The sequence below is a fragment of the Saccopteryx bilineata genome, chromosome 7 (assembly GCF_036850765.1).
Source record: "Saccopteryx bilineata isolate mSacBil1 chromosome 7, mSacBil1_pri_phased_curated, whole genome shotgun sequence".
Taxonomy (NCBI): Eukaryota; Metazoa; Chordata; class Mammalia; order Chiroptera; family Emballonuridae; genus Saccopteryx; species Saccopteryx bilineata.
In genome coordinates, this window is record NC_089496.1 from 70798467 (window position 1) to 70808314 (window position 9848).

The 9848-nt window shown below is 54.1% G+C and overlaps 1 protein-coding gene across 1 annotated transcript; it reads right to left on the reverse strand.

Annotated features, from left to right (window-relative positions):
- Window positions 1-1260: 1260 nt before the first annotated feature.
- MESP1 (mesoderm posterior bHLH transcription factor 1) lies at window positions 1261-2532 on the reverse strand. Its single transcript, XM_066240494.1, has 2 exons — window positions 1846-2532; window positions 1261-1605 (listed from the first exon to the last, which is right to left on the reverse strand). The coding sequence occupies exons 1-2, from the start codon at window positions 2530-2532 to the stop codon at window positions 1531-1533; spliced, it is 762 nt and encodes a 253-aa protein (XP_066096591.1). The 3' UTR covers window positions 1261-1530.
- Between the last annotated feature and the right edge of the window lie 7316 nt (window positions 2533-9848).

The window sequence follows — 9848 nt, forward strand, 5'->3', positions numbered from 1 at the left end:
TACAAAGGTATACTACTGGGCAACAGAAAGAAACCAAAGGACTTCTACACAGATGTGTGAAGCAACCTTGAAAACATTATGCTCAGGGGAAAATGCTAGACACAAATGGTAACATATCCTGTGATCCACTCATATGAAATGTTCAGGACAAATCTATAGACAGAAAGTAGAGTAGTGGGCTGGGGGTGGAGGAGCAGGAGTGGGACAGTGGGGAGTGACTGCTAATAGAAATCGGGTTTCCTTTTAGGGAGGTGACAAAAATGTTCTAAAATTAGTGGTGATGGTTGCATAAATATGAAAACCATTCAAATATACATTAAAGGTTTGAACTTTATGGTATACAAATTATATCTCAATAAAGTTCTTGTAAAAAAAATACCAAGGTCTGTGTTTCAAAGAAGCTTGAGGGGGGTGGAGGGGGAGCTAAGTGTCCATAGGGGGCTGAGGGATGTCCATGCTTGGACAGAGAGGATATGTCCCGTTGACCACCTCACCCCAAACTCCCTGACCCAAGCCACGCTCCCAGGCCCAAGGCTTCCCTTACCCCACACATCTCCTCCCTAATCTGAATCCAACCAAGGTAGACAAGAGTGTGGCACCCTGGCCTGGTTCTGGGTCAGCTGTGTGGCCTTGGATGCAGCCCGATGGGCCTGTCATCTCACAGAGGCTTCTGGGAGGTCACAGTTCCGTAAAATCAGGATTGGTTCGCCAACGTTATTGTATATTCCTAAACCACATGGGAGGGACACCTGAGTGAGGGAAGGTGGGAAAACCCCCGAGTCCCAGCCAGGAAGCTCCAACCAGGGGAATAAGGGCTTGGGACATGTGAAATGGCCCCTTTGAGCTGGTGTCCCCTCAGTCCCCAGAATAAATGGAGCTGACAAAATCCTACCAGAGCCAAAATGTTAATCCTTCTGCAAAATGGTTATTTGGGTATAAAATGTGCAAAGGACCCAATACAACAAGTACTCACTAATGGAGATGTATTTTCTAGATACATTGGTTTTCTCCAGCTCCTCACCAAGTTCAAAGAAAAGATGGACAGACTCCATTTCCTGCTACTTTCCCATATAAAGTGCTTCTTCCTTCCAGACCTACCCCTCTGAACAGGAGGTGCTGGGGACAAGGAGGAAGGGGTCTGGGCCTGTGTACCCTGGGGGCTAAAGCTTGCAAGGAATCCTCCCAACTAACTCCCCTATGTTCTCAGGAGGAGAGGGAGCTTTGCATCTACCCAAAGAAGAAATTGCCAATTGACACCAGCACAGTTTATTCACAAATAAATAAATACATAATAAGCAGGGCTTCCTGCCTTCCTCAAAGTGTGTACTCTATGGGTCTCACCATGAGAGGGGCTGGGGAAGGTCGTCCTGGTGGGGACAGGCTCTCACCCGTAGGAATGCCCTTGCCAGCTTCGCCGGTGCCCTCGGTCAGGAGAAGAGTCTGGAAAGGGACCCCTTCGAAGGTGCTCAAGCCAAAAAAGGCCACAGTGCTCACAGACAGGCGCCAGTTGTTCTTCGTCAGTTCAACTACTTAGGCAGGTGGCCACTCCGGGGAGGAGAGGGACATCCAGGTCTCCAGCTGGGGCAGCACGTGGCCGGGAAAAAGCTGGGAGTGGGGTGGGGGGGGGTGAGAGTGGGGAGAATAGTGTGGCCTTCAGCGCTCACAGGCTCCACTGTCAGGGGACCCCGTCCCCTGCGCGTCCCCTCCCTCCCCTCGCTACGTGGGCGCCCAAGGTACATCAGCTGGGAAGCTCTGGAGGGCGCGCCGGGAGGTCGGGTTGCGCGCCTTGGGCGCGGACAGTGGGTGGCGCCCCCACGACGGCGGGGTTGGGTGCAGGATACTAACCGGAGAGGAGGCGTCCGACCCTGTCGCCAGCCCTTCCGGGCACGCTGCCTCATCACAGAGGGCTGGAGGGGGCACCGCTGCACCTTCGGGATAGGAGTGCAAGGACCCCCAGAACCCCGTGGCGGGGACCACGGAGGACAGGCCCAAACCACGCGCCCGAGTCTGCGCCTGCGCGGGGCCGCCGTCTGGGCAGAGCAGGCTGCCTCGAGAGAGCGTCGCGTCGGTGCGTCGCTGGTGCGGGCGCCTCAGGCTCTCCTCGCTGAGGCCCAGTACGGCTGACAGGTGGCCAATGTAGCGGATGGCCAGGCGCAGCGTCTCGATCTTGGTCAGGTTCTGGCCGGCGGGCGCCACGGACGGCGGCAGAAAGCGGCGCAGCTCGTGCAGGGCGCGGGCGAGCGTGCGCATGCGCAGTTTCTCGCGCTCGCTGGCGCTCTGCCGCTGCCCGCTTCCCAGACGGCTGCTCCCGGCGCCGCGTCTCCCGACGCGCGGGCCGCCAGGGGCCGCAGGGGCGCCAGGCCTCCTGGAGCTCAGCACGGGGTTGCCGGCCGGGGCGCTGCCCCAGGAGTCCGGGGACGAGGCGGGGGAGCAGCCGCAGCCCCTGTTGGAGGGCGGAGGCGGCTGCGCTTCGCCCCAGCCCGAGGGTAGCATCCAGGGTTCGGAGAGCGGCGGGCACAGGGACTGGGCCATGGCAGCAGCGTCGGCGTGTCTCCGGACCTGCGGCCTGCGACCGCTTTATCCCGAGTCCGAGGTGTGAAGTGGCCCCTTCCAGGCCACATCAGCACTTCAAAGCGGGCTCTGGGCCTGGAGGGGGCGGGGCTTGACCCTTTGAATCAACGGGGCGAAAGGTGCTGGCCGGCTGACTGCAGCAGTTGGCCCCACCTGAGCCATCGCACGGACACCTGACCCAGGCACCCTGGCCTCCTCCCCGCGCCCAGCCCTGGGTGTTGGGCCAGCTCAGCAGGTTAAAGAAAGCAGAATCACAGGCCTCGAAGTCCAGTAGGTGTGGGGCTGCCTTCACCTGTTGGGGACCTTTGACAAATAATGAATTTTTCTTGCACCTTTGTTTCCAACTTGTATGATGGGTTTCTAGAGGCACATGGTACCCAAATCTGTAGAATCGGCTAGGGACCAGGAGTGAGGCCCTGATTCCCGCTACAGGAGAGAGGAACAGTAATCCATATCTCCTCTGGGGCAGGCTGGTCCTGGATGCACCTCTACCTAGTGGTGGTGAGTTGGGGCAGAACCACTGTGAGGAAGCTATCCCAGGTCCCTCCAACAAGCTTGCAGAATCTGGTCAGGCTGTGGGGCCATCTGAGCGGAAGGAGGGGTGAGCCTGCTGCCCGCCAGGACACCCTCGGGCTGGCAGCATCAGGGGCTTGGCTTTTACCACCACTGGCCTCTAACTGGTATCTGTAACACCTGGGGTGCGTATAAGAAGTTTTGCCGCCTGACCTGTGGTGGCGCAGTGGATAAAGCATCGACCTGGAAATGCTGAGGTCGCTGGTTCAAAACCCTGGGCTTGCCTGGTCAAGGCACATATGGGAGTTGATGCTTCCGGCTCCTCCCCCCCTTCTCTCTCTCTGTCTTTCCTCTCTCTCGGTCTCTCTCTCTCCTCTCTAAAAATGAATAAATAAAAAAAACTTTGCCTGACCTGTGGTGGCACAGTGGATAAAGCGTCGACCTGGAAACGCTGAGGTCGCTGGTTCAAAACCCTGGGCTTGCCTGGTCAAGGCACATATGGGAGTTGATGCTTCCAGCTCCTCCCCCCTTCTCTCTCTCTCTCTCTCTGTCTCTCCCTCTCCTCTCTAAAATGAATTTTAAAAAATTTAAAAAAAAAAGTTTTGCCAATGAAGTGAGTGGAAGTGACACAGAAAAAGCATTTGACAAAATTCAACATCCCTTCATGAGAAAAATTCTCAGCCAACAAGGAATAGAGGGGAATTTTCTCAACCTGATAAATGGCATCTACAAAAAACATACAGCTGACAAAGCTTTCCCCCACATTGAGAAAAGGGCAAGGATGTCTACTCCTACCCACGCCTATTCAGCATTGTCCTGGAGGATCTAGCTTGTGCATTAAGGAAAAAAAAGGCATACAGATTGGAAAGGAAGAAGTTAAATTGTCTCTTATTTGCAGACAGCATGATTGTCACAAAGGAAACCTCACAGGGAATTTATATTGTCTACCTGACCCCTCGGTTGGAGTTTGCACCCCGTCATAACAGCTACTTCATGCATGACGCCCCTCCAGCTGGACTGTGAAGTCCCTCATGTCTGGCTTCATATCTTCAGGAGAAGTGCCTAATGTTTTGCATTCTACATGGCTTCCAGCCCCATAAGACTGATGGATGAGTTGGTAGGTAAGAAAGCAAAGCAACTTGGAATCTTCTCCCCTGGCATCTCTGCCCGCCACTGCCCTTCCCCTTTTCTCTTTCATCTTCTATGCACTTGACCTCTTCTAACTCTTTCTATACCCCATCCTTGGCAGGCTGTCCTAGCAGCCCCAGAATGTTCATGCCCACAGTAACACCCAGAAGAGGCAGTGCCAACCCACCCTGGGCACAGAGCATAGGACCCTTCTTTTCCTAAGGAAAACCTGGCCCCTGAGCCTAAAGCTGTCAGTAGGGTCTGCCTCTTCTGGACCCTGGCTGATGGATACCTTTTTCGGACTCCAGATTCAAGCCAAGAACCTGGTATTGGAGCCCGGTGACGGCCCCTTTGATCCTGCTGGACCCGAGGGAACAAGTGGTTGGGACTTGACAGAGTGTGCTGTGCAAAGGATGGGAGGGGTGCAGGGTAAAGGTTGGACAGGCAAGAGGGTGGGACCTCAGAGGGCCTGGGCACCCTGTTGCCAGCCTTCTAATATCAAAAAATCCCTCCAATTCCCACATGGTTGTGATCTTCACTGGTTTCTTGGCAACAATGCTCCGAAGTGAATTTGTATTTCATTAAGTACAAAATCAACTAGACATACTTGGTAAGACTATCTTGAAAACACAGCTCTGGTCCCTGAGGATTCTCAGATCTGAGACCAAATAGTTAACATTCTTTGAGCACTTACATAGGAGTCACCGAGAGATATGGAGCAGTATCGGGCACCCTAAGTGGTGTGTGACAAGAGGGTCTCTGGTGTCAGCACTGAGGAGGGTTAAAAAGACCCAGGGTTGGCGTGGTTGGATAGCTCAGTTGGTTAGAGCGTTGTCCTGATATGCCAAGGTTGTGAGTTCAATCCCCAGTCAGGGAAGATACAAGAATAAACCAGCCCTTCCTGGCTAGATAGCTTGGTTAGTCAGAGCGTCACCCTAATGTGCCAGGGTTTGAGTTTGATCCCCAGTCAGGGCACATACAGGGACAGATGATGTTTCTGTCTCTCTCTAAAATCAATTAATAAATTTTAAAACTATATGATTTATAGCACAGAAAAAAAATTAAATTTTACCAGAAACCAAAGGGGGGAGGGAGAGTAAACCAGTAAATGCAGAAATCAGAACAACAAATCGAACTCTTCCCCCCCTTCTTCTCTATCTAAAATCAATAACAAAATTTTTGTCTCAGTTGTAAAAAGAAAAAGAAAAGAGCCCACGTGTGAGTGTGGAGACAAAGAGCCCACAAAAATGGCATGAAACAGGTGGGCTCTTCAGTCCTAACGGCTGACAAATTCGGGTGCCATGTGGAAGTCCCTGCCTCTCTTGCTGGCCCTGGAGTCTCTGGCCTCAGATTGCATAAAGGCTATGGTCAGTGGGCCTGATGGAGCCAGGTGGGGTCAGAGGAGGGACCCCAATCTGGGGCCTGGGGCCTTCCACCTCCTGCCAGCCAGCTCCTCTCTTCCCTTTCCCCATGCCTCTGTGACCTTTGATCTCCTTATCACCAGGCTCTCTGGTGGGTTCATTTGGGAGCTGCCCGAGTTAATGAGTTCTCCGGGCCAGGGCCCACACGCCCTCCTGCTGGGGTGAGGACTTCACACCTTGGGGGTCTGTGTTTTGACAAGTGCCGGAGCCAGTGGCTCCTGCTCCCCTGCCCGAGCCTGCCTTCGCCTGCCAAAGTGTAAGGCTGGGAAATGAGGCCTGGGCGCAGCCCCGCTGAGCAGAAGGGAGAGTTCAGTGGGGTCCTTGGCCAGGACTGGGGGCAGACAGGACAGGGCGGCACCCCTGTAGGCTGGGGAACGAGCCTCAGCCTTCATGCTAGGAACGGGCAGGCCTCCTCAGGCCAAGCCGTGGTCCTGGGTGCTGCCCCCTCCCACCTCCCAGCCTCAGTGCCCTCATTTCCCGGCTAGCCCCTCTGACATAGGAGTGCTAATCAAAGGTGCTATGTCAGTATGTTCCTTCAGCCCTTAATCCCCGTCCCCACTGGAGCCGGAGCCCCCAGGGGAAGGAAGCACTCCTGTACTACCAGCCTGCTTAGCATCAGCGGGCACATCCCCTGAGGAGCTCTGATTTTGGGGGTCCCCTACAGCCAGGGGTCTTTCTGCCACACCTCACACAAGCCCAAGAGGCAAGCACTTTTGAGGGAATGGTTGTTATTTCCTAAGTTCCCACCTTCAGACAGCCTAGGACACTGCTCTGGCGTATGGCTAATGTGGGTTGGAATCCCTGTCCTGCCATGTCCTATCTGTGTCACCCACTCCGTCTCTGGGCCCCAGCTTCTGCTTCTGTGCCTCGGGGTGTGACACTGACCGTGTTGATGTGGCAAGGATCAAATCCCACCCCACAGAAAAGCTTCGTGCAGCACCCATGACGGTTTGTGACTGTCACTTGGGGCCTGGAACTGTGCTGGGGCTTGGCTGGGTCACAACTCACAACCATGCTGTGATATGTATATTACTAACTCACTGTGTAGACGAGGAAACCGAGTGGAGAGAGGTTGTCTCATGTCAGATGGCAGGACGGGCAGAGCCGGGGTCTGTTTGGCTGTCTGGGCCCACAGCCTGTGTTGCCCCTGCCACCTCTGAGTCTGGGGGGACTCGAGTGGCTCCTTTCATCCAGGAGGGCCACCCTGAGAGTGAGGTGCTGGGTGGGGGTGATGCCCTGGAGTCTCCAAGCCCCCATGGAACCTCGTTCCATGTCCAAGGGACCTGTGGAGATGAAGAAAGAAAACGGTTTGAGGTCCACCCTGGACTTACTGAACTAGAATCCCCGAGGATGGAGTCAGCGAGTCCAGATTTGAAAAGTAAAATCTCTCTAGTGTTAGGAGACTCAGAGAGTGGAAAAGGCCCTGAGAAGTGCTCTCCCCCCCCCCCATCCTAAGCACCCCCTGGGTCACAGCTAGATGAAGATGTGCTTAGGCTGGAGAGGAGAGTGAGGCGGCCTGGAGCCCAAAGCAGTCAGAGGGCCCAGCACTGAGACTCTCAACTCCTCCACCTCCTGCCTTCCCCAGCAGCCTCCCAGCTACAGTCTGAAGCTCCCAGAGAGCCCCTTCTAACTGAGATCACCCCCTCTCCTCACACCTCTGGCTCCCGGAGCCATTGAGTTGGCAAGCCATATGGAATAGATTATTCTGGAACCACGATAATCAGATTATCTTGGCCATGGATCAGCTGGATATGCAGCCAGTGGAAGTCGCAGGAGGCAGAGGGGTGATGAGGAGGGAGGGGGTGGGAAGAAAGAAGAGATTTGGCGAATTCCGGGGAAGGATCAGAGAAGGGCTGGAATCTCTGTGGTTCTGGGAGCCAGGCTGAGAAAGCTGGGCCAGTAGACAGCACCTCTCTCCTTAGGGAAGTCATATGTTATTCCTTTGCTTCATCTGGGTACATGGGGTGGGGGGTTCAAAGCTTTACAGTGAAAGGTGGGAAAACTGAGGTGTAAAGTGGGGAAACCTGTCACACTGGACCTGTGTTTCTCCAATTGTAGAATGGAGCAGGGACTCCCAATTTGCCTGCTGATATGTCCTGGGAGCTCTGAATGCCTTGGTCAGAAAGCATCCGTATCAGGCCACAGTGCGGACCCCTGAGTCACACACACAGGATACAGTGTATGGATAGGTAGGTGTACAGAATATGCTGTGTCCTTGCATTGCCATTCATAGACAGCAGAGGGCGCTACCTAGCTGCCTGGGATCTTGCGATGCAGAAAGGGCAGACATACTTCTAACCCCGTAGAGGCCTTTTTCCTGGAGCGCAGGCCAGTGCAGGGTGGGAGTGCTGGGCGCCCAGAGCTAAGTAGACACATCAGAGATGCTGGGGCTGGATTAACAAGTGGGTGAAGCTGGTTCAGCGCCAGCGTGATGGCCTCTGTGACACTGACAGGCCACTTGCCTTCTCTGAACCCCAGTTTGCTCATCTGTCCACTGGGAAAAAACACACATCTATGTATAGAGAGGCAAAGCAAGACGGAGCTGAGAGGAGAGAGGATAAGAGGACTGGCTCAGGAGGGATGGGGACAAGCAGAGCTCAGGTCCCTTCTCCCCTTCCCTATTCACACCCCTGGAACAAAGATTGGAAAAGAGTCAACCCACAAGCTGACCGAAACTCTGGGCAGGGAGACCTTGGGCTCTGCGCCCTTGTCAGCTCCCTCGTGAGGATCTGCAGACCCAGCTCAGCTGCCAACTTGGGGGACATGCAACACCAGCCCTTCCAGAAAGCACAGGACGGAACTCTCTCCAAGCAGGATGTACAGGTTTCCGGCCCCTTCTAGCCCTGCCCGTGCCCTCACTGACTGCTCAGTGCGGTGCCAGGGCAGCGATCGGTCCTGGCAGGAGGGGGAGGTAGTAATACAAGGCCAGCCTGGAAGCCTAGCCTGGGCTCCCACACCAGGCCACTGGGATGCTCTGGCCCCCACCCAGCTCCAGGCCTCCTTCCCGCACCCCACCCCAACTCCCCAGAGGGACCTGACTTTAGACACAACTAAAAGCAGAGTGGGGCTCCTAGACTGAGCTGGAATGCCCACACAGGGCCTGGGGGAGTGAGGAGCTGCTGGGCAGCCTCCTTTGTCAGGGGCTGGAGGACAGGATGTCCCTGGACAGGTGGGGAATATCTAGAGGAAGTGGATAGAGCTTAAGCTGACTAGATAGTAAATCAAACAGAAGGATCTTACACGATCAATACTGAGTATAGGCCCAAACTGAGGATAGGATGAACTCAGTCCTCAGCTCTGGAGGGTCCCCCACCAAGAAAATTCCTGAATGCAACCCTTGGCCTGAGCCAATAAAGTTTTCTTCACCCTTGGAGGTCATCCCCCAGCCCAGGCCCTGGGCATGCATGGTCAGTGCCTGGCACAGGCAGTCACACCAGTAAGCCACCCCGTGTGCTGTGTGCTGGCGTGTGCTTCCAGCCACCTATAACCAGGTACCCACCTCTGAGGCTCCCTGGGGCTGGCTGGAGGCTTCAGAACAGCCTCCATGTACCCTCAGCCAAGCAGTTCCCCTGACAGGACTTCATCCTGATTAGAAAAGATTTAACATACAGGTGAAGACATACTGCTAAGTGACAGAACCAAGTTGCAGAAAAACACCACTCCATGTGACACAGTTGATATAAGCAAAACATAAGAATCTAAAAAAACACCCTACATAGACAGTCATTGAATGACACCATGAATTTTATAAAGGTTTACTTGTAAGAGCACGGACTAAGGCCTCAGTATTCATAAAATCCATAATAACTGCCTGACCAGGTGGTGGTGCAGTGGATAGAGTGTCAGACTGGGATGTGGAAGACCCAGGTTCGAGACCTCAAGGTCGCCAGCTTGAGCACGGGCTCATCTGGTTTGAGCAAAGCTCACCAGCTTGGACCCAAGGTCGCTGGCTTGAGCAAGGGGTTACTCAGTCTGCTGAAGGCCCACACTCAAGGCACATATGAGAAAGCAATCAATGAACAACTAAGGTGTTGCAAAGAAAAACTGATGATTGATGCTTCTCATTCTCTCTGTTCCTGTCTGTCTGTCCCTATCTATCCCTCTCTATGACTCTCTCTCTGTCTCTGTAAAATAAATAAATAAAAATTAAAAAAATTTATAATAACCTACCAGGACTTATTTGGCAGGGGAAGGGCAGGTCTGGGCTCTGAAGCA